At 44.2% G+C, this 24968-nt stretch overlaps 1 protein-coding gene and 1 long non-coding RNA gene across 2 annotated transcripts in view; one reads left to right on the top strand and one right to left on the bottom strand.

The window, feature by feature from the left end:
- The window catches only part of LOC141128903 (uncharacterized), a 32312-nt gene extending 11258 nt beyond the window's left edge, over positions 1-21054 (bottom strand). Inside the window, exon 1 of the long non-coding RNA XR_012241747.1 lies at positions 20978-21054. This is a non-coding gene — a long non-coding RNA (uncharacterized lncRNA). The remainder of the gene's footprint in view (positions 1-20977) is intronic.
- SUPT4H1 (SPT4 homolog, DSIF elongation factor subunit) overlaps positions 21040-24968 on the top strand; it is a 30424-nt gene continuing 26495 nt past the window's right edge. Inside the window, exon 1 of the mRNA XM_073616537.1 lies at positions 21040-21231. Within this exon, the coding sequence (XP_073472638.1) occupies positions 21163-21231 (69 nt within the window). The 5' untranslated portion in view covers positions 21040-21162. The remainder of the gene's footprint in view (positions 21232-24968) is intronic.

The following is a 24968-nucleotide window of genomic DNA, read 5'->3' as shown; positions in this document are numbered from 1 at the left end:
GCTGTGAAGCCACAGACAGGCGCCCACAGTTGAAATGCCGGCACCGACGAGCGGAGGGGGGGGGACGAGCGGGGCTTCGATCCCGCGCATAGCTGGACCCTGGGACAGGTAAGTGTAAAATTAAAAGTCAGCAGCTGCAGTATTTATAGCTGCTGACTTTTAATTTTTTTTTTTTCTTTTAAATGGGAAACCCACTTTAACAGGATATGCTCATAAGCGGTTGTATATAGCCAATAAGGGGCAGTATATACTCCTTGGTTCCACCATTCCTATGTGTGTAGTCATACTGGTGTAACATGATGTTGGGATATATAAAGAATATATAAAATATATATATGTGCTCAATGGTTACTTAAAAAAACATCTAAGATCAAAATCTTTATTTAACCCTCCAGGGGCCAAAGAGCCCAACTGGTGTATCCACCATGATTCTCTTCTGCTGATTTCCCTAACATAATTGGACCCCCTCCAGTGACGTTTGGGTGCCTCAATGCCCCAAAATTGCATCCCTACTGTACTCTTGTTGTGTACATCTCTAAAATGTACAGATAAAAAATGCTTATCAAACCCCTTTTTTATATTCCTCACGTGTTCTTCAATACCCTCTTTTAATGCCCTAACCGTTCTACCAACATAAATTAAATTACATGGGCACTTAACCGCGTAAACTACACCAACTGTATCACAAGAGATGAAGTCCCTGATGGTATATGTGTGGTTGTTGAGTGGATTGACAAAATCTTTTACTTTCTTAACATTAATAGGAACTCTGGTGCAACTGTAGCAGCGACCACAACTGTGGAAACCTATCATATTCCAAAACAACTTGGGTTTAGGAAGGGGAGGCTCTACTACATTGTGCACCAGTAGGTCACGTAGACTAGGTGCTTTCTTGTATACTATCCTAGGTTTTTCTGAAAGACTCCCTTTTAAATGGACGTCTTGTTTTAAGACGTTCCAATATTTATGGATAATTCGCTCAACGTCTTTATTCTGTAGATTGTAGTCCAGAACAATACAAGTACCCATATCATTGCTGGTGCTAGTTTGTCTGACGCAATCTTTGAGTAAATCCTCCCTATTGAGATTCTTAATTTTATTTTTCTCCTTTTCCAGGAAATTCTCACCGTATCCTTTCTGTTTGAACATAGTGGTTAACATATTAGATTGTGTTTCAAAATTTTCTACCTGTGTGCAATTCTTCTTAATTCTCATGTATTGGCCTCGAGGAATGTTATCTAGCCAAGGTCTGAAATGACAACTCATAACTCATATATGAATTGCGATCTGTCGCCTTAAAGTAGGTTTTTGTTTCAATTCCTTGAGATGTATTGCTAATTTCCAGATCCAGGAAGTGTACCACACTTTTACTGATGTTCCATATCAGATTGATATTCTGATCATTGTTGTTCCTTATTTCAAGCTTTTCTGCCAGGTGATCCTCATTTCCCTTCCATATGATCAGAAGATCGTCTATGAAACGTCTATAGAGCAAAATATTGGGATCTCTATTGTACAAAATACCTTCAGACTCCCATCTGGCCATATACAAATTGGCGACGCTTGGGGCGAATTTAGCGCCTATCGCGACGCCTTTAATTTGTAAATAAAAAGTATTCTGGTACCAGAAAAAGTTATTTTCCAAACAGAAGCTTAAACATCTCAATATGAATTTACGTAGCTTCTTTTCCATCCTGTTATTGTTTTTTAGGGCCCATTTCACTGCTCTCATGGCCCCTTGGTGGTCGATACTGGTATAGAGAGATGCCACATCACCAGTTGCCATCACCAAACTTTCATTAGAGGTACATTCATTCAATAATTGTAATGTGTGTTTGGTGTCCTTAAGATACGCGTGAGTTTCCTTAACAAGAGGTTGGAGATATATGTCTATATATTCTCCTAATCGGGAGGTTAGGGAATCAATCACGCTTACAATAGGTCTACCCAGGGGGTTATGTCTATCCTTATGAATTTTGGGAATATAATAGATAACGGGAATCCTATTAGCTGTAAGGACCAAATATTCTTCCTCATGCTTATTAAGAAGACCTTTCTCCACCCCATAGAGCATAACCGATTTCAATTCCTGTTTATAAAGTTTTGAAGGATCTGATTTCAATATCTGGTAGGTACTTCTATCTTCTCGAATCCTTTCCACCTCCTTCTTATATTGTTCCAGGGATAATACCACTATACCACCTCCCTTATCCGCTGGGCGGATGACAATATCTTTTCTTTTTTCTAAGCTTCTAAGACCTTTCTTTATATCTTTCTGTTCGTGAATCTTCTTAACCGGGAGTTGTTCCAAGTCGGTAGTGACCAATTTCTTAAAAAGATCAATGTATTTATTGTTTGCTATATGCGGGTTAAAAACAGTTGTTCCTTAATGGTGTGAAGCGATTATCCATTGCCATTTTCTCCACCAGATTTTGGCCATAGTACTTCTTTATATTTAACTTTCGGACAAACTTTTGGATACCAGTGTAAGTTTCAAATTTATTCAAACCTTTTTTTGGGGCAAATTTAATGCCCTGATCCAGGGTTAATGTTTCTTCTCTGGTGAGACTTGTGCCGCCTAAATTATAGATACCCTCCCCTATTCTTGATCTTCGCGCCTTCTTCTACAAACGACTCCTACTCGCAAAGGGAAGGAGACAACAGGAAGTGAGATGAAGTCTACCCCTAGGAAGGGAAATTCTCTCCTGTAAGAGTTAATATGGGAAAAACGTTTCTCCTTTCCACTGATGCTTTATCACCAATCCTTGTTTCATTAAAAACCCCAAATTTTCTAAAAACATTTGTCATTGTGACAGAAAGTGAGGTGAAATCTTCTAAAGAGGAGCACAGATAGCAAAACAAATGTCACAGGAGTGATAACCCTTCCCTATGTTTTCCAAAAAGCTTAAAAATAGATTTTTTGGCCAGAGCTACACTTTAAAAATGTACCAGTTCAAAATTACAAACAGATTCTACTTAACAACAAACCTACAATCCTTGTCTTGTTTGCACCACCTGTATACTGCTGTTCAGAGTATATAGGGCCTGGGGGCCCCACGCCTTTCCTTTTTTTAATTTGGGTGCGGGGTTCCCCTTAATATCCATACAAGACCCAAAGGGCCTGGTAATGGACTGGGGGGAGTACCCATGCTGTTTGTCTCACTGATTTTTATCCATATTGTCGTAACCAGACATTACATTAAAGCCGCAAGCAGTTTTAAATGATTTTTATTCCTTTAACCACTTACCGACTGCCGCACGACGATGTACGTCCAAACTTTGGCGGCGGATATCGTTGTTATAGCAGCTAGCTGCCATAACCCCGGTATCCCTGTTTTTGTGCGGCGGCTGGCTTTCAGATAAGGTCCCTGCAGCGGATTCGCCGCGAGATCACTTTTATCGGTGGCGGGAGAGGGCCCCCCCTCCCGCCGTGATCCGGTGCCCTCCACCGCTTACCGGAGCCGTCGGTATCGGTGGAGGCGATCGCGTCCTCCTTCGTGGTGTATCTGGAGACGAGTGAGGCTAAGATGGCGCCCACTCGTCTCCATGACACTGCTGGGCGGAAGCGACGTCAAAACGTCACTTCCGTCCACGCCTCTTAAAGGCACATTTTTTCAAATGTCATTTTTTTAAATGACTTTTTTTTTTATTGCATTTTAGTGTAAATATGAGATCTGAGGTCTTTTTGACCCCAGATCTCATATTTAAGAGGTCCTGTCATGCTTTTTTCTATTACAAGGGATGTTTACATTCCTTGTAATAGGAATAAAAGTGACACCATTTTTTTTTTTTTAAACAGTGTAAAAATAACTAAAATATTGTAAAATAAATAATAAAAATTAAAAAAAAAAATTTTAAAACCCCCCCGTCCCGACGAGCTCGCGCGCAGAAGCGAACGCATACGCGAGTAGCGCCCTCATATGAAAACAGTGGTCAAACCACACATGTGAGGTATCGCAGCGACCGGTAGAGCGAGAGCCCTAGACCTCCTCTGTACCGCAGAGCCCTAGACCTACTCTGTACCGCAAAATATGCAACCTGTAGAATTTTTTAAACGTCACCTATGGAGTTTACTTGGCGTAACATTATATTTCACAATATAAAAAAAAATTGGGCTAACTTTACTGTTGTCTTATTTTTTTATTCAAAAAAGTGAATTTTTTCCAAAAAAAGTGTGCTTTTAAGACTGCTGCGCAAAAACGGTGCAAAAAAAAGTATTGCAACGACCGCCATTTTATTCTCTAGGGTGTTAGAAGAAAAACCATATATAATGTTTGGGGGTTCTAAGTAATTTTCTAGCAAAAAAACCTGTTTTAAACATGTAAACACCTAAAATTCAAAACGAGGCTGGTCCTTAAGTGGTTAAAAATGTCATTTTGTGCAGGGACTGTTCATTGCACGGGAAACACGCGCCACTTTACAGGCATACTATAGACACCCCCAGGTACGATATTTAAAGGAATATTTCACTTTTTTTTTTTCACTTTAAGCATCATTAAAATCACTTCTCCCGAAAAAACTGCCTTTTTTAAAACTTTTTTTTTGCATTGATACATGTTCCCTGGGGCAGGACTCGGGTCCCCAAACCCTTTTTAGGACAATACCATGCAAATTAGCCTTTAAAATTAGCACTTTTGATTTCGAACGTTCGAGTCCCATAGACTTCAATGGGGTTCTAGCGTGCAAATTTTCGGTCCATTCGCAGGTTCTGGTGCAAACCGAACCGGGGGGGTGTTCGGCTCATCCCTAGTGGCCACCATTATTTTCCAGCACTGCCTTAACCCTCTTGGGCATGGAGTGTACCAGAGCTTCACAGGTTTCCACTGGAGTCCTCTTCCACTCCTCCATGACGACATCACGGAGATGCTGGATGTTAGAGACCTTGCGCTCCTCCACCTTCCATTTGAGGATGCCCCACAGATGCTCAATGGGGTTTAGGTCTAAAGACATGCTTGGCCAGTCCATCACTTTTACCCATGACCTGTGGTCTGATGAGACCAAGATAACCTTATTGGTTCAGATGGTGTCAAGCGTGTGTGGCGGCAACCAGGTGAGGAGTACAAAGACAAGTCTGTCTTGCCTACAGTTTGGTGGTGGTGGGAGTGTCATGGTCTGGGGCTGCATGAGTGCTGCCGGCACTGGGGAGCTAAAGTTCATTGAGGGAACCATGAATGCCAACATGTACTGTGACATACTGAAGCAGAACATGATCCCCTCCCTTCGAAGACTGGGCTGCAGGACAGTCTTCGAAGGGAGCTCAGTTCATTGAGCTACAGTTCCCTCAACGAACTGTAGCTCCCCAGTGCCGGCAGCACTCATGCAGCCCCAGACCATGACACTCCCACCACCATACTTGACTGTAGGCAAGATACACTTGTCTTTGTACTCCTCACCTGGTTGCTGCCACACACGCTTGAAACCATCTGAACCAAATAAGTTCATCTTGGTCTGAGCACTGACAGGCTGACCCCCACCCCTTCAACCTCTGCAGCAATGCTGGCATCACTCATACGTCTATTTCCCAAAGACAACCTCTGTATATGACGCTGAGCACGTGCACTCAACTTCTTTGGTCGACCATGGCGAGGCCTGTTCTGAGTGGAACCTGTCCTGTTAACCGCTGTATGATCTTGGCCACCGTGCTGAAGCTCAGTTTTAGAATCTTGGCAATCTTCTTATAGCCTAGGCCATCTTTATGTAGATCACCAATTCTTTTTTTTCAGATCCTCAGAGAGTTGTTTGCCATGAGGTGCATGTTGAACTTCCAGTGACCAGTATGAGAGAATGAGAGCGATAACATCAAATTTATCACACCTGAGACCTTGTAACGCTAACGAGTCACATGACACCATGTGGATAATTGGGCCCAATTTGGACATTTTCACTTAGGGGTTTACTCACTTTTGTTGCCAGCTGTTTAGATGTTAATGGCTGTGTGTTGAGTTACATTGTTATGCAAGCTGTACACTCACTACTTTATATTGTAGCCAAGTGTAATTCCTTCAGTACTGTAGCATGAAAATGTATAATAAAATATTTACTAAAATGTGAGGGGTGTGCTCACTTTTGTGAGATACTGTATAATCTGTCCAATCACTTTTTTTTGTACATAAGCAGGTGTCTCCCCATGAACCAGGACCACTGTCAGTTATCAGCATTTTTTGGCAGGGGTGTTTTCTGGCTGGAAAAAAACACCAGAACTAATGGGTTTGAAGTTTCAGCTGTAAAAACGCTATAATGCCCTGTACACACGTTCGGATTTTCCAACGGAAAATGTGTGATAGGACCTTGTTGTGGGCTCCATCACACATTTTCCATCGGATTTTCCGACACACAAAGTTTGAGAGCAGGATATAAAATTTTCCGACAACAAAATCCGTTGTCGGAAATTCCGATCGTGTGTACACAAATCCGACGGACAAAGTGCCACGCATGCTCAGAATAAATAAAGAGATGAAAGCTATTGGCCACTGCCCCGTTTATAGTCCCGACGTACGTGTTTTACATCACCGTGTTCAGAACGATTGGATTTTCCGACAACTTTGTGTGACCGTGTGTATGCAAGACAAGTTTGAGCCAACATCCGTCGGAAAAAATCCTAGGATTTTGTTGTCGGAATGTCTGAACAAAGTCCGACCGTGTGTATGGGGCACTACTCTGAAAAACGCTAAATAATGCTGAAAAGGCATTTTTTGAAACCATAAGCTGTTCTGGGAGTATAGTTTTGCTAAAAAATGCAAAACGCGGAAAACACGAATGCAAAACGCTGAAAAACACTAATGCAAAAACGCTGCAAAACTTGTGCTTTTAATGTGACATTCTACAGCTAAATCTATTGGCGTTTTTATAACATCCAGTGTGCATAAGGCCTAAGGGTTGAATCCAGCCATTTAAAGCCCTTTCCCAGGCAGAGATCTCCCTTCTACCATCACCCCCCCCCCCTCCCACACACAAAAAAAAAAAAAAAAAAACTAATTCAGCACTTATTTTGTTAAAAAATAAACTCATTCAGCACTTATATAAAACAGTAAAACCTTGTGCTTTTAATGTGACATTCTACAGCTAAAGTTATTGGCGTTTTTATAACGTCCGGTGTGCATAAGGCCTAAGTGTTGAATCAAGCCATTTAAAGCCCATTCCCAGGCAGAAATCTCCCTTCTACCACCCCCCCCCCCCCCCTCAAAAAAACTTCATTCAGCACTTATATAATACAGTAAAACCTTGGATTGCAAGCATAATTAGTTCCGGAAACATGCATGTAACCAAAGCAAATTTCCCCATTAGAAATAATGGAATCTCAGATAATTCGTTCAACAACCATGTATTCATAAGTCCTTCAATTTATAGTCCATATAAAAAGATTATAGCAATGTGATAGATTGTGTGACCATAAAATGTCCATCCACAAATGGCAGCCTCCACAAGGGGATTAGAAGCAAAATCCAGCAGGAACTACAGGGTAAAAAAAGAAGAGATGCGCTTCTAAGTGTAGCAATATGGTTACATTTAATGAAGGTACAACATTTAGCAATTTACATGGTTGATGATTAAAACAGGCTCATCTAAGTATGCAGGCATCCAGGATAAAGCTGTCCACATAGACCGTCCTCTGCACCGCCGACTCTTACCGCTGTCAATCTGCAATGGTGACCGGGAAGACTACCCTGCAATAGAGCGATCTGAAAGCGAGGCTTGGAGCGCTCGTGGAACGCAGTGTGGAAGGGATTACATTGATGGCAGTGCGGAGGACGGTCTTTGTGGACAACTTTACCCGGATGCCTGCATACTTAAATGGGCCTGTTTTAATAATCAACCATGTGAGTTGCTAAATGTTGTGCCTTCATTAAAGGTAACCATATTGCTACACTTAGAGGCGCCTCTCTTCTCTTTTATACTCAGTTGTGACATGACGCTACTCAAGACATCGCTTGTATTTCAAGTCAAAATTTATTAAAGAATTTTGCTTGTCTTGCAAAACGTTCTCAAACCAAGTTACTCTCAAACCAAGGTTTTACAGTATAAAAATAAATGCTCTGCCAACAGGGTCCCTAATAAGATCAGTTTAATAGAAGAGTGACAACCTGAGGAGTTAGTGTTGTTAGCTGTATATTTGTAATGTAAAATCATCTAAGGTAGTGGTCGCTAACCTTTCAGACCTCATGGACCACTAAACTCACAATTTTGAATCCCGCAGACCACTAAACATGAATTTTACATGCCTTATACACACAATGCTCCAACTCTCTGCCCGCACTCTGCATCACACTGCTGCCTTACACAGACTCATCATTGGATCTCACCACCTTATCCAACCATGTGCTTGAGCTTGTACAAATGGAAGGGATCCCTGTAGCCGCACATTTGTGTAGTCCCTAAGATCGATTTAAGAGTGACAAACTCAGCCTCGACTCCAGCCAGGTCACGCCCCAATATGTTTAGCTTCGTCCCTCTGAGCTTAGTCATGGGGATCAAGCTGCCATTGGAAGTCTCCTCCTTCTTCACCTCCCGCTCTCTGTACTACTCCTGGCCCCTCCCTCAGGAGCAGGAACTACAGAGAAGGCATAGCAATGCGCGCTGTCAATCCTGTCAGCGCACATGGAGAACAACACTGGAAACAACATTGGGCAGTATACATCTGCCACAATGTTGATTTGTGGCAGAACCCCTGGGGACCACCAAAATCTTCTCGTGGACCATCAGTGGTCCACGGACCACTGGTTGGTGTCCGCTGATCAAAGGCACTGCTGCCTCTGACCATTAATTTAATGAGAATTGAAGTGAGATACACTGATGTAATTACGGAGCTATTCACTGTTCTCTTTGCTGGAGAGGAATATGGACTTGAGGATCTGCAGAGCAATAATCTCCTTAAAGCGATAATAAAGTCTTGTTTTGTTTTTTTCTAAAATAACAAACATGTTATACTTACCTTGCCCGGATTCTCCTCTTCTGGGGTCCCACACTGGAGCTCCTGGCCCCTCCCTCCTGTCAATGGCCCTATACCAAGCAGCTTGCTCTGGGGGCACCCAATCAGGCAAGCTCCCGATGGAAAATGTCCGATGGAGCCTATACACTGTCGGAATTTCCGACAACAAGCTCCCATCGAACATTTTGCGACGGAAAATCCGACCATGTGTACGGGGCATTAGAGTGTTGAGCGGTGTGTACTAGGGCTGGGGAAAAAATCGATTTGAATCTTGAATTGAGTCGAGAGGTCAAATCGATTCAAATTTTCAGCAGATCGATTTTTTAGATTTTTTTTTTTTGTTTTTCACCAGGACCGGCGCTGACACCGCGCCGGTCCTGAGGAGCTGCGGGCAGGAGTTTTTAGGTGAGGCCTCAAGACCAACGCGGTGTCCATCAAAAAAAGAAAAACCTCGATTCGAATTGTGAATCGAGTTTTTTTTTTTAAAAATCCCAGATTTTTTTTTTTTGGAGAAAATCGCCTAGCTCTAGTGTGTACATCAAGAAAAGTATTTATATTCTTATTTTACAAACATGGCTGTTCTGGCAAAGTGCAGTACTGTATAGTCTCAGGGTCACTTTAACCACATGCCGACCAGCCGCTGCAGTTGTACTGTGGCAGAATACCACGGCTAGGCGAAACAACATTATGTAACGCGCGCCCCCCTGCTCACCCCCCAAGCCGATGCGAGTGCCCGGCGGTCTTGATCACTGCCGGGCTCCTACAATCGCCGCTGACACACGGAGAACCCGGAACTGTGTGTGTAAACAATAGAAGAATACATATGGGCCTAAACTGAGGAAAGAAAATTGTTACTTTATATATTTTTGGGTGATATTTATTCTAGCAAAAAGTAAAAAATAATGTGTTTTTTTGAAAATTGTCGCTCTTTTTTTGTTTATAGCGCAAAAAATAAAAACCACAGAGGTGATCAAATACCACCAAAAGAAAGCTCTATTTGTGGGAAAAAAAGGACATCAATTTTGTTTGGGTGCAATGTCGCACGACTGTGCAATTGTCAGTTAAATCGACGCAGTGCCGAATCGCAAAAAGTGCTCTGGTCAGGAAGGGGGTAGAATCTTCCGGGGCTGAAGCGGTTAAAGTGGACATAAACTGTGGAAAGGAATTGACAAAGGACTAGTCACAAGTATTATTACCAATATGTCCCGGTGCTGTTGCTGTATGGACCAAATAATATGTGTTCTATAAACTATAACAAAATTAATTACCCAGCTGCCTCCCTAACGTGCTGCCCAAAAGCAGTTATTTCAATTTTGAATAATTCAAAAAGGGGACGCTATATTATTTTCAAATCGACCATATAATGCTATGTTTACACCGTGAATTTTGTGCAATATAAACAAGTGACACTGGGGTTGATTTACTAAAACTAGAGTGTCAAAACCAGTGCAGCTTTGCACAGAAACCAATCAGCTTGCAGGTTTTTTTTTTTGTTTTATTTTTGTCAAAGCTTAACTAAAGAAGCTGAAGTTAGAAGCTGATTGGCTACCATACACAGCTGCACCAGATTTCACACTCTCCAGAGTTAGTAAATCAACCCCACTGTATTATTATCAAATCATCAATTAAAAGCATGCAGTGTTAAATCATATAATACCTATAGTGCTCCTAATAAAAGGCTAAATCAAAGTCTACAGCCACATGAATGTGTTGAAGTGCTCCTTCCATTTTCCTTAGCAATCATACTTGCCAACTGTCCCGAATTTCACGGGACATTCCCGGGATTTAGACCCTTTTCTCGATCTAATAGTTTCCTGGGAGATGTCCCGAGAAATTCAGTTTTTCCCGATTTTCGCCGCCGGCCGCGGACCTGGATGTCACAGGGGGGGCGGTCTGGATATCACGGGGGGGGGCAGTCTGGATTTCACGGGGGGGGGCGGTCTGGATGTCACAGGGGGGCCGGTCTGGATGTCACGGGGGGGGGCGGTCTGGATTTCACAGGGGGGGCTGGTCTGGATGTCACGGGGGGTGCTGGTCTGGATGTCACGGGGGGGCCGGTCTGGATGTCACGGGAGGGGCCGGTCTGGATGTCGCAGGGGGGCCAGTCTGGATGTCACAGGGGGGCCGTATAGTCTGGGTGTCACAGGGGGGTCCAGTCTGGATGTCACGGGGGGTGTATAGTCTGGATGTCACGGGGGGGAGGGGCCGTATAGTCTGGATGTCACGGGGGGGCCGTATAGTCTGGATGTCACAGGGGGGCACCAGATGTAAGGAGGACTGATGGGGACACAGATGTAAAGAGGACTCTGCTGATGGGGACTCCTGATGTGAGGGGTGGCTCCGCTGGGGACTCCTGATGTGGGGGGGCTCCACTGGGGACTCCTTGTGTGAGGGGGGCTCCGCTGGGGACTCCTGATGTGAGGGGGGGCTCCGCTGGGGACTCCTGATGTGAGGGGGGGCTCCGCTGGGGACTCCTGATGTGAGGGGGGGCTCCGCTGGAGACTCATTGTGTGAGGGGGGCTCCGCTGGAGACCCCTGATGTAAGGGGGGGCTCTGCTGGGGACTCCTGGTGTGAGGGGGGCTCCGCTGGGGACATCTGATGTAAGGGGGGCTCCGCTGGGGACATCTGATGTAAGGGGGGCTCCGCTGGGGACATCTGATGTAAGGGGGGCTCCGTTGGGGACATCTGATGTAAGGGGGGGCACCGCTGGGGGCACCTAATGCAAGGACAGACTCTTCTGGGGGCACCTGATGCAAGGACGGACTCTGCTGGGGGCACCTGATGCAAGGACGAACTCTGCTGGGACACCTGATGCAAGGACCGACGGCTGGTGGCAGGCGACGTGGCAGGTGACACGCTCAGGGATCCCACATTATGTTGAGTTGAATGATTTCATTTTATATTACAATGTAATAATAGAAATAATGCACTTCAATCATCCTGACACCATAACAACCATGGTGCCGGGATGATTGATGTGCTAACACCAGGTGTTTGGAGTATCTTTGCTGATTGTTAAACTTTCTAGAATACACATATTTCCATTGTTGTGGAGGATCTGGGCTGCTTTCCCTCCATCCCTCTCCCCCCCTTTCCCTCTCCATCCCTCATTGCGACTGACACCATAACAACCATGGTGCCGGGATGATTGATGTGCTAACACCAGGTGTTTGGAGTATCTTTGCTGATTGTTAAACTTTCTAGAATACACATATTTCCATTGTTGTGGAGGATCTGGGCTGCTTTCCCTCCATCCCTCTCCCCCCCTTTCCCTCTCCATCCCTCATTCATCTCAGACTCTAACCACACCCCCTTTGAGCCACGCCCATTTAAGACATGCCCACTATTTTGCGTAAACCATACCCATTCTTACCCGCATTTTTACTTTTCCCCTATGCCACGCCCTCTGATAACAAGACTCCGCCTACAGCCAAAAAAGTGTCCCTAAAAATGTTTTTACAATGTTGGCAACTATGAGCATTGCTCCACCAATATATGAATACAATAATTAAATCCATGATCAAGTGTCTCAAGTGAGAAGTGCTCACTCACTGGATAACCATGACCTCTTATGCAATAAGTGGGTCACGTGAAATATGAATTAGTATCTATCAATGCTTGGCGACGTGTACAATCCCAAGGGAATACAGAAAACCCTGGTGGGTCGGGGTAACGTATTTGTTCTGGTATATCACACCCTCAGGGTTCTGAGGGAGTTTAATTAACTGTTTGTTTCTTTTTTGTTTCTGTTCCTTTTTCCTTATAATATTTTACTATATGACACGGTACTAAAAAAAAGCACTTATAAGGATCTGTATACACTGGACCAATTGACAGTGTACTATAGAAAGTCGAACGTTTTACATTTCTGTTTTGCTATTGTATACTAAATGTCATATACCATATACTGTGAAAGTTAAAATAAAAACTCTTTTCTGATTTAAAAAAATAAGTGGGTCACAATATGCATTTTATGTACACAAATACCTCCACTGCTTCACTCCACCACCATCCAGGGCACACAGTGTCCTAGTATTATTTCACAGCTCCTCTCCACAGCACCATGAGCCAACACAGACAAGAAAAAAATTGTGCAGTATTTATTTCAATAAAGTGCATCCAAATAAAACAGTAGCCCACTCACATTTTATTGTGCCAGCACTCAATATAATCAGCCGCTATTATTAAGAGGGAAAACATGCAGCTCACTCCTGGAGCTTGTTTTACAGTTACCGGAAGTTACGTATACCGGAAGTGACGTATACCGGAAGTCCCGCCTCTTTGCATTTCGCCAGATGACATTTTCACGAAGCTATATTGCACAAAATTCAAGATATGAAAATAATACAGCACCCTTTTTTTTTTTTTTTTAAATAGTCACCAGTACTACCTGTGGTCTCACTGCACCTGATCTCTTCCCATTACTTACTAACCGTAAGCTGTTCTGCACCCTGTGTGTGGAGGAGGCCATATTGGTAGGGTGAACACAGATTGTGTTTACCGGTACATTGTCCCTTCTATTTCTGTATGTAGATGATGGTACTGTAATTATTAAAACAAAAACAAGAAAAAACATCTAAGTACATTTTTCCTAACTGATATACAGCTGTCACATGACTCAGCTCTTTCCCAGCCTGTCTACAGGAACACATGAGCTGGAGGACCTTCTAATCCTCTGCTGCTGGTCACTTGTTCAAAATAATTAAAAAAAAAAAAAAAAGCCTTTGTGATATAGTACCCTGATGTTTAAGCAGGGCTGCTTTTGAATTTACCTGGCAGGTATAGTTGCCCTGGCCAATTAATAGGAGATCAATTGATTCGACCCTAATTCTGGAGTTGCTGCACTTCTCTCTTCTGTCACTAGATGGCCAGGTATCTGGTGGCATTAGATAAGATAAGGGCAATGCTAGGACAGATTAGGAATAGATGGGGTATCTCAGCCAATGGGCAAGGATCTTCTTGGGTCCCTTGGCCTGCTGGGAGAGCCTATTTATTTGGGTGAGGTCAGGTGATGGGGGTTCTGTGCCACCTGGACGGCTGTCTGGGTGGATGTGTGTTGTGCTGCCCCGGGCTGGTAGGCCAGGGCCTGAGGCCTATCCCGGGGACATGTGGCTGCTAGGCTGTCTGAGGGCCTATCCAGAAGCAAGAAAGCAGCGTAGGGTTGGGATTGCGGCTTGCAGTCCAACCAGAAGTGACGGTTCTGCCGGCCGGAGAACCTGTCATGGTCGGAGGTAGAGGGGAAGCTGTCGCGACTAAGGGACCAGCCATCTTATTACCAGGGACCACAGTGAGTAGCTGAAGCAAGTACTGGAGCAGTATTCTCACCAACCGGGGACAGTGAAGAATTGGGAAACTTCAGCAGGTGTCAAGCCAGGGGCCCAGCCAGCGGAGGTGATGCTTGCCAAGACAGGGACCGAGCAGGCCAGTCGGGTGACGCTTGAGGAGTATCTGTGAGTGCCAAGCTAAGGACCCAGCAGGGACACAGGGGTGAAGCTTGAGGAAGATACTCAGTGAGAAGGCTGGAAGAGCTCAAAAGACCCAGTGGCAGTGGATCAGCAAGTCTAGTGAGAGAGACTGGCAGCTCAGTGGAGTGAAGAGCTACAAGAAGTGATTGTAGAGGAAGTACAGTTACAGAAGTTTGTTACAACTTATGTTGGAAACTGTTATAAGACTGTTGCCATAGGAGAAAGTAATCCTACATATGCAGATGTGGTGTCCTGTTGGGTGCCTTTCCCTGCATGGCTGTCTACCTATAGAAGTCTCGGAGTCTGCTAATTACCATTACAACTACTACAGGGTGTCCTGGCCCTAACCATCTCTTCTAAGTTCTGTTCAAGAGAAAATAAATCTCTTTGCATTCAAGAAGTGTCTGGTGCCCATGAATCTACCGTGCACTACACCACCATGCCTTGTAACCCACTCTACACAGAAGGATGTCAGCTTTCCCTAACTCTGGAGGTTCTCATTAGACCAAAGGGAACCCGGGACCTTGCTACAGGAATACTGAGTAAAAATAAATAATATCAATAAACTGTCTTATATTGGCATACAAATATACAGTATCTCACAAAAGTGAGTACACCCCTCACATTTTTAAAATAATTTAATTATATCATTTCATGTGACAACACTGAAGAAATGACACTTTGCTCCAATGTAAAGAAGTGAGTGACCAGCTTGTATAACAGTGTAAATTTGCTGTCCCCTCAAAATAACAACACACAGCCATTAATGTCTAAATCTCTGGCAACAAATGTGAGTACACCCCTAAGTGAAAATGTCCAAATTGGGCCCAGTTAGCCATTTTCCCTCCCCGGTGTCATGTGACTCTTTAGTGTTACAAGGTCTTGGGTGTGAATGAGGAGCAGGTGTGTTAAATTTGGTGTTATCGCTCTCACTTTCTCATACTGGTCACTGGAAGTTCAACATGGCACATCATGGCAAACAACTCTCTGAGGATCTGAAAAAAAGAACTGTTGTTCTACACAAAGATGGCCTAGGCTAAAAGAAGATTGCCAAGACCCTGAAACTGAGCTGCAACACGGTGGCCAAGACCATACAGCGGTTTAACAGGACAGATTCTACTCAGAACAGGCCATGCCATGGACAACCAAAGGAGTTGAGTGCACGTGCTCAGCATCATATCCAGAGGTTGTCTTTGGGAAACAGACGTATGAGTGCTGCCAGCACTGCTGCAGAGATTGAAGGGGTGGGGTGGGGGTCAGTCTGTTAGTGCTCAGACCATACGCTGCACACTGCATCAAATTGGTCTGCATGGTCGTCCCAGAAGGAAGCCTCTTCTAAAAATGATGCACAGGAAAGCCTGCAGTTTGCTGAAGACAAGCAGACTAAGGACATGGATAACTGGAACCATGTCCTGGGGTCTGATGAGACCAAGATAAAAGTATTTGGTTCAGAAGGTGTCAAGCGTGTGTGGCGGCAACCAGGTGAGGAGTACAAGACAAGTGTATCTTGCCTACAGTCAAGCATGGTGGTGGGAGTGTCATGGTCTGGGGCTGCATGAGTGCTGCCGGCACTGGGGAGCTACAGTTCATTGAGGGAACCATGAATGCCAACATGTACTGTGACATACTGAAGCAGAGCATTATCCTTTCCCTTCGGAGACTGGGCCGTAGGGCAGTATTCCAACATGATACCAACCCCAAACACAGCTCCAAGATAACCACTGCCTTGCTAAAGAATCTGAGGGTAAAGGTGATGGACTGTCCAAGCATGTCTCCAGACCTAAACTCTGATGAACATCTGTGAGGCATCATCAAACAGAAGGTGGAGGAGTGCAAGGTCTCTAACATCCACCAGCTCCGTGATGTTGTCATGGAGGAGTGGAAGAGCTCTGGTGAACTCCATGCCCAAGAGGGTTAAGGCAGTGATGGAAAATAATGGTAACCACACAAAATATTGACACTTTGGGCCCAATTTGGACATTTTCACTTAGGGGTGTTCTCACTTTTGTTGCCAGTGGTTTAGACATTAATGGCTGTGTATTGAGTTATTTTGAGGGAACGGCAAATTTAAACTGTTATACAAGCCGTACACTCACTACTTTACATTGTAGCAAAGTGTCATTTCTTTAGTGTTGTCACATGAAAAGATATAATAAAATATTTACAAAAATGTGAGGGGTTGTTCTCACTTTTGTGAGATACTGTATATTTAAAATTAAATCTTTATTATTTTGTGGAAATAACATGGTGTGGGTGGATTTCTGGCAGTCATACCCCTCCAGCCTACTTCTTAGAATAAGAAGGAGGTGAACCAAGATATAATATCCTGCCCCCATTGTGTTAAGCAGGTTTTTGGATATGGAGTAAGAAGGAGGGAGGGAGTAGGCTGTCATTTACCACTGTGTATACGCCCACATGTGTGACTCTATAGGCACATGGGCTGCTCAGATGTGATAGGGAGGAAATGATCAGCATAGAAACTCACTGAAAACTGAGCATGTGCAGAGTTGCCACCACAGCTGCAAACTCCCTAGCTGCATTGGGGACATGAACAGAAGGTAGAGATAGAGAACAGCAGGATCAACCAGGTTTTTTGCAGAATACAGAAAATGAATCTCAGAGTGAGTATAAACAGCATGTAATACATCATTTATTGATAGTTACAATAACACTGAACTTCTCTTGGTCTGGTAAATATACTATTAACCACTTCCGGACCGCCGCACGACGATGTACGTTCAAACTTTGAAGGGGGATACCGGGGTTATGGCAGCAGATAGCTGCCATAACCCCGGTATCCCTGTTTTCGTGCGGCGGCCGGCTTTCTGATAAAAATGGTCCCTGCAGTGGATTCGTTGCGAGATCACTTTTATCGGAGGCGGGAGAGGCCCCCCTTCTGCCGTGATCCGGTGCCTTCCGCCGCTTAGCAAAGAAAGTGTTTTCACCGCTCAGGATGACACTGACCCAGGTGTAAGTAGAAGTTTCAGAGCAGAAGAGCTCCAGGTGCTGGCTGAATGCTAGGCAAAGCAGGCTTGAATGGAGGAGAAGATTCGGATGCCGCACACCGGATGTAGTCAAAAAACTTTCACTTTATTGAAAAAATGGGATCATCAAAATAACAAGACTGTCATGCAGAAAGTACAGATAAGCTGACGCGTTTCGCACTCAGGACTGAGTGCAAAACGCGTCAGATTATCTGTACTTTCTGCATGACAGTCTTGTTATTTTGATGATCCCATTTTTTCAATAAAGTGAAAATTTTTTGACTACATCCGGTGTGCGGCATCCGAATCTTCTCCTCCATTCAAGCCTGCCTTCCGCCGCTTACTGGAGCCATCGGTAGCGGCGGAGGCGATCGCATCCGTCTCCGTCCTGTGCCTGGAGACGAGTGAGGCTAAGATGGCGCCCACTCGTCTCCATGACACTGCTGGGCGGAAGCGACGTCAAAACGTCACTTCCGCCCACGCCTCTTAAAGGCACATTTTTTAAATGTCATTTTTTTAAATGACTTTTTTTTTTTTTTTTATTGCATTTTAGTGTAAATATGAGATCTGAGGTCTTTTTGACCCCAGATCTCATATTAAAGAGGTCCTGTCATGCTTTTTTCTATTACAAGGGATGTTTACATTCCTTGTAATAGGAATAAAAGTGACACAATTTTTTTTTTAAAACAGTGTAAAAAAAAATAAAATAATTTAAAATAAATAATAAAAAAACAAATTTTTAAAACCCCCCCATCCCGACGAGCTTGCGCGCAGAAGTGAACGCATACGCGAGTAGCGCCCGCATATGAAAACGGTGGTCAAACCACACATGTGAGGTATCGCCGCGACCGGTAGAGCGAGAGCAATAATTCTAGCCCTAGACCTCCTCTGTAACGCAAAACATGCAACCTGTAGAATTTTTTAAACGTCGCCTATGGAGATTTTTTAGGGTAAAAGTTTGACGCCATTCCACGAGCGGGCGCAATTTTGAAGCGTGACATGTTGGGTATCAATTTACTTGGCATAACATTATATTTCACAATATAAAAAAAAATTGGGCTAACTTTACTGTTGTCTTATTTTTTTATTCAAAAAAAGTTAATTTTTTCCAAACAAAGTGCGCTTATAAGACCGCTGCGCAAATACGGTGCAAAAAAAAAGTGTTGCAACGATCGCCATTTTATTCTCTAGGGTGTTAGAAAAAAAAAACATATATAATGTTTGGGGGTTCTAAGTAATTTTCTAGCAAAAAAAAAACAGTTTTAAACATGTAAACACCTAAAATCCAAAACGAGGCTAGTCCTTAAGTGGTTAAAAGAGTTTTTTTATATATATATCTGTTCGATAACAGTAATGTCCTGTGCATTCTGCAGTGTTATCAGCCCTGCCTAGTACACTTTTGTAAATGACAATATACCTTCCCCCCATGTTATAGAAAACAATGTGAAGGGAGAGGTTCTGTAGTCTATGCTAGGGTGACACTGCTGCTGCTCCTCCATAAATACAGTGAAGGAACATGTCACCCTAGGACAGGAACTGTGTTAATGATATGACTACCAGGCATAAAAAAGGGGGGGGTTAGTAGAAAAAGGGGCCAGTTGTGCCACCAAACTGATAGAACTAGGATCCCTGCCATAGCACACGCCAGGTGATGGGGTTTGAGTGAACACATCTATGTACTCCTCACACTATGGCACTTTAAACAAGTGGAAGCTCTGCTTATCTGCCCCCCCCCCTCCCCTCTGGTGCCACATTTGGCACCTTTTTTTGGGGGGGGGGACACGGGTACTTGGGTAACTGTCCCCACTTCCGAGAGATCTTGCCGCGATCGCTCCCCCCAGAGAGAGAACTGCCGTGCTGTCAGGCATGGATGCTGTGATCTAGTGTTTCTACTAATCAGGAACACAGATCACAGTATCCATGCAGTGAGCCCATCTCCCCCACAGTAAGAAAACATAATTAGGGAATACGCTTAACCCTTTGATCGCCCCTGATGTTAACCCCTTCCCTGCCAGTGCCATTTATACAGTGTCAGTGCATATTTTTAGCTCTGATCACTGTAATAATGTCACCGGTTCCCAAAAAAGTGTCAAAGGTGCCAGCTAGGTGTCCGATCTATCCCCTATTTTGTAGATGCTATAACTTTTGGTCAAACCAATCAATATAAGCTTATTGGGATTTTACCAAAAATATGTAACAGAATACATATTGGCCTAAATTGATGAAGAAATTTGATTTTTTTTTACATTTTTTATTGGACATGTTTTATAGCAGAAAGTAAAACTTTTTTTTTTCAGAATTGTCGCTCTTTTTTTTGTTTATAGCACAAAAAATTAAAACCGCAGAGGTGATCAAATACCACCAAAAGAAAGCTCTATTTGTGGGGAAAAAAGGACATCAAATCTTATTTGGGTACAGCGTCGCAATTGTCAGTTATAGTAACGCATCGCAAAAAATGGCCTGGTCATTAACTACTTGCCGACCATTGTACTGCGGCAGGACGCCTCTTTCCCGCGAATCGCCATCATTGTACTTTGGCTCTGGAGAACGCTAGTTTGTTGGTGCGCACGTACCCTCTGGACATTGGGGGAGCAAATCAGTGGGTGGGGCGGACTCGATGACCGCCGGCCACCCGCGGTCGTTCCCCGCAGTGACAGAACGGGGATCTGCCTGTGTAAACAAGTTCTGACGGTGGAGATCACACAGATCCTGTCTTTCTGCTATGCAGGAAGACGGATTTGTGTGTTTCCCAAGGCAGCCAATCCCCAATACAGTTAGAAAATCCCTGCATGGAACACATTTAACCCCTTGATCGCCCCTGTTAACCCCTTCCCTGTCAGTGTCATTAGTACAATAACAGTGCATATTTTTAGCACTGATTTCTGTAACGATGTCACTGGTTCCCAAAAAAAGTGTCAAACATTTTAGTTAGGTGTCCGATCTGTCTGCCGCAATGTCGAAGTCCCACTAAAAAAATAAAAAATAAAAATCGCAGATTACTGCCATTACTAGTAAAAAAAAAAAAAAAATAATAAAAATGCCATAAATCTATTTGCTATTTTGTAGACGCTATAACTTTTGCGCAAACCAAGCTTATTGCAATTCTTTTACCAAAAATATGTAGAAGAATATATATTGGCCTAATCTGAGGAAGACATTAGTTTTTTTTTTAATATTTTTTGGGGGGATATTTATTATAGCAAAACTAAAAAATGATTGCTTTTTATTTTTTTTTAAATTGTCATTATTGTCATATTGCTCATAGCGCAAAAAATAAATACCGCAGAGGTGATCAGATACCACCAAAAGAAAACTCTATTTGTGGGAAAAAAGGACATCAATTTTGTTTGGGAACAACATCGCACGACCGCACAATTGTCAAAGCGACGCAGTGCCATATCGCAAAAAAAATGGCCTGGTCATCAAGGGGGTAATCCTTCCAGGGCTGAAGTGGTTAACCTTCTAATATCTTTGCAATGGCAGCACTCCTCTCTCCTCACACTGCAATAGCCGGAAAGTCTGAGTAATCTCCTGTACAATGTATACAACAACAGCATGAGTCCATATCACCTCCTGTGCAATATACACAACATGAGCTCACCATCTCCCCTCCTCCACAAAACGTGCTGTGCGTGAGCCACCTACAGGCCGCCTCTAGAACAGCACCATAGAGATTACAGAGTGGGATAGAGCGACGGCGGAGGCGCACCATAGAAAGGTCCCTGCCAGCCAGCAGCCGGTAGGATTTCCTGTGTTGGTACAGACGCGCTTCCGCTCTCGGTAGCTATGGCTTTGGAAACGGTTCCGAAAGATTTGCGGCATCTAAGAGCCTGTTTGCTGTGTTCTCTGGTGAAGGTGAGAGAGGGTTGGCCTCTGTGTAGAACATTCAGGAAATGTATAAGCCGGCTCATTATTCATTCCCCCACAGGTACAGAAATCTGTAGGATGGGGAAGGTTGTATATGTGATAGGAGCACAGGAGGGCCCTGATTATAGAGCCAAGGCTACACTGTACAGGGCACACTCACAATGGCTTCCAATCAGGGATTCCAAGAGCAAAGAATAAGGCTACTTTCACATTGAGGTGCTATAGCGCTAAAAATAGCGTCTGCCCTGTCTCTCCAGTGTGAAATCCCGAGGGCTTTCACGCTGGATCGCTGCGCTGGCAGGACGCTAAAAAAAAGTCCTGCAAGCAGCTTCTTTGAGGCGCTTTAGGATCCCCTGCCCACTGAAATCGATGGGCAGTGCTGCTTTTAACCCTTTTTCAGCCGCTAGTGGGGGGGTTAAAAGTGCCCCACTAGCGGCCGAAAAGTACGGCTAAAACGTCAGTAAAGCGCCGCTAAAATAGCGACGCTTTACCGCCGACAAAATAGCGACGCTTTACCGCCGACACCACCCCCACGAGCCTCAGCGTGAAAGTGCCCTAACTGGAGACTGCTACAGTCCATGTGACACTGAATATCGGGTTAAAGGACATCTAAAGCCAAAACTTTTTTTTTCTTTGTAGCACTCGGTGTGTGTTATGAGAACTGCCTCTCCCCAAACCAGGGTATTGTGCTAAACCTGTAGGTAAATACGAGAACCAGAACCTTCGCTAAGGGCTCTTTCACACTAATATGTTTTTACCTTGCAAGAAAAATGTTTCCCTTTAGAGCCTATGGGATTCTTCACACCACTGCGTTACAAGTGCGGTGCATTTTGAAAACTGCACCAAAAATGAAGCTCCCACATTGAAATGAATGGGAAAATCACGGTAAAAATGCACCAGGTTTTTGGTCACATGTCCATTATTCACAGGAGCAGGCAACCCAAAAACACATCTGAAACACAGCAAAATCAGTTTTTATTGTGATTTTTGCTACAGAGCAGTGAGAAAGGGGCCCTAAGTGGAAGATTAGGCTTGATCATAAAGTTGGCAGGGTCTTTGTGAACAGAGACAGTTCCCTTTCTAGAAAATTAACTAATAATCTACTCAAAGTAATTCAGAGCAGAGGAACTACTGCAACCAGCATATGACATTAAAGTGTAAGTTCACCTTTACAGAAAGGTAAGGTGAACTTACACAGAACCCCCTCCTCACCCCCCCCCCCCCCCCCCCCCCCCCCCCCCGTCCCACTGGCGATATCCCGCTATGAGCTTTGGTATAGCCGCGTCACCGCTCCAGGGGTTAGAAATCCCAATTGGCTTTCTCTCCTCTTCTCCCCTGCTGACAGGATGGGCTACGTAGCTTCTGATTGGTCAACACCACCCATGTGATGGCGCCAACCAATTACAATACTCCTAGACATACCTCCTGATGGGGTACGTTTTGGAGATTAAGCTGCGGGGGATTTCTAAGCCCCGGACCAGTGACGCGGCTATACCAGGGCTCATAGCGTGATATTGCCACGTTTCAGGTCAGCGGGACTTGGGGAGGGGGGGGGGTAAATTCACCTTACAGGAGGAGACAAATGAGCGGAAGTTCCTTTTTTAGGTGGAACTCTGCTTTAAGCATTAGTATATGGCTCTATGCCAGTATAGTAGAAAATAATACAAGCTTTATATAAGAAGCGGTTAACCACTTCCCGTCCATAGGATGTACCTGTACCCGGTACATCTCAGTCTTCGCTGCAGTAATGATTCATATATCATTTTTGGAGCTGGCAATGCTGAGTAAAAGTAATTTGAGCGGCTAAAGAGTCGCTGGATTACATTCATTTACAGGTGGCAAAAGGCACCCCCCCCCTTCCTGCCACCACTTTTTTCCGGGCTCTCCCCAGTGATAAGGGAGACCGGCAAGGATGCAACCGGTGGCATCCGGTTCCTGAGACACAGTGGGAGGAATGGATTCCATTCCTCCCACTGTGTAATACCAGAAACTACAAGGATTTCATCATTTGGCTTCAAGTCTCATGTAAGCAAGTCATTACCAGCTTGTAAAAGCATCAGATAAAACCGATCTTAGTTTGATCTGATCTCAAAAAGAGGTCTAATGAACCCCACATCTCCCCAAAAAAAGATGTTCATCCCTTCTGATAGAATTAAATGTGATAAAAAAAAAAAAATGTACGTTACAATTTAAAAAAAAAAAAGTAAAAAATGAAAGCGCCCTTGTTCTAGTGTACTCAAATTCGCACACATCGATCTGCACACATGTAAACAGCGATTGCGCCACACAGACCTCCCTTGTAACTCTAAACTGGTAACCTGTAAAGAATTTTAAATGTTGCTTCTGGAGATTTTTAGGTACAGTAGATTGGTCAACTTGGGTACAACCAGCATGCTGGGTTTTACCTGCAATTATCGCTAGTGGCTGCTATAGCCACTAGCAATCTCTGTCTTCTCCCGGCAGGGGAAGCTGTCCCTGCCGGGAGAAGATGGTGGCCTGGCAGGAGGGGTTCCCGTATCAACATTGGCTGTGTTGATGGGGGGAATTGAGCAAATTTCTTTCCTGCAACCGCAGGACATTTGCTCAGTGTATGGCCAGCCTAAGTGTTTTTTATAGCAAAAGATATCTTTTACATATAGGAGAGGAATGTTTGAATTGGCCAAACTGGAAGTGGTTAATAGTACATCCAATACACAAACTGGTATTATCAGCAAAGGGCCTGATAGACATCCTGGTGGGATTTTGCACATACAGCCCTGGCCAAAGTTTTGAGAATAACACAAATAATAATTCTTACAAAGTCTGTTGCGTTAGTTTTTATGCTGACAATTTGCACATAGTCCAGAATGTTATGAAGAGTGATCAGATGAATTGCAATTAATTGTGAAGTCCCGCTTTGCCATTAAAATGAACCTGATCTCCCCTCCCCCCCCCCCCCCCCTCCCCCAACAAAAAAACATTTCCACTGCATTTCATCCCTGCCACAAAGGCCCCTTTCACAAGGGCTTTCCGATCAGGTCAGCCTGTTAGGTTTTTCAGGCAGACCTGATCAGACACTATTGAGTGGTGGATTTCTGCTGATATCCGATCCTGCCTGTGAAATCCAGACGGCTGGTGACCCAATTTCTATCCGTCTGGAGGATCTGTTGAGACGTTCAGGCTGGGTTCACATTGCAGCACGGAGCGACTCACAGCAGGGGTCCGGTGCATCCCTGTTCACCGTTTCAGGGCTGAATTCAGACCTAAAATGGACCGGAAGATGCACAGGACTCCTGTGCAATTCACACCGGAGCCGCTCCGGAGATGAGTGAACCGGTTCCATAGCAAGCCACTCAGTCTCCTCACATGCGAATTGGATGCGGAGAAACCCCCACATCCATTTTGCATCAGTGTGAACCCAGCCTTAATTATTGTGAAGAAGTCTTCAGGGCGCTCAAGCAAGTCCAGTAAGCACCAGGACCGTCTCCTACAGTTGATTCCGCTGCGGGATCAGGGCACCACCAGTTAGTGCGTCTGCATGTACAGTGAGGAGAAGACTTTTGGAGTATGGCCTGGTGTCGAGAAGAGCAGCAAAGAAGCCACTTTTCTCCAGGAAAACATCATGTACAGACTGATAGTCCGCAAAAGGTACAGAGATTGGACTGCTGAGGACTGGGGTAAAGTCATTTTCTCTCATTATTCCTCTTTCCATTTGTTTGGGGCATCCGGAAAAAACCTTGTCTGGA

The sequence above is a fragment of the Aquarana catesbeiana genome, linkage group LG02 (assembly GCF_042186555.1).
Source record: "Aquarana catesbeiana isolate 2022-GZ linkage group LG02, ASM4218655v1, whole genome shotgun sequence".
NCBI classification, from domain to species: domain Eukaryota; kingdom Metazoa; phylum Chordata; class Amphibia; order Anura; family Ranidae; genus Aquarana; species Aquarana catesbeiana.
Note: the sequence above shows the minus strand (reverse complement) of the source record. Positions and strands in the feature narration are given on the sequence as shown.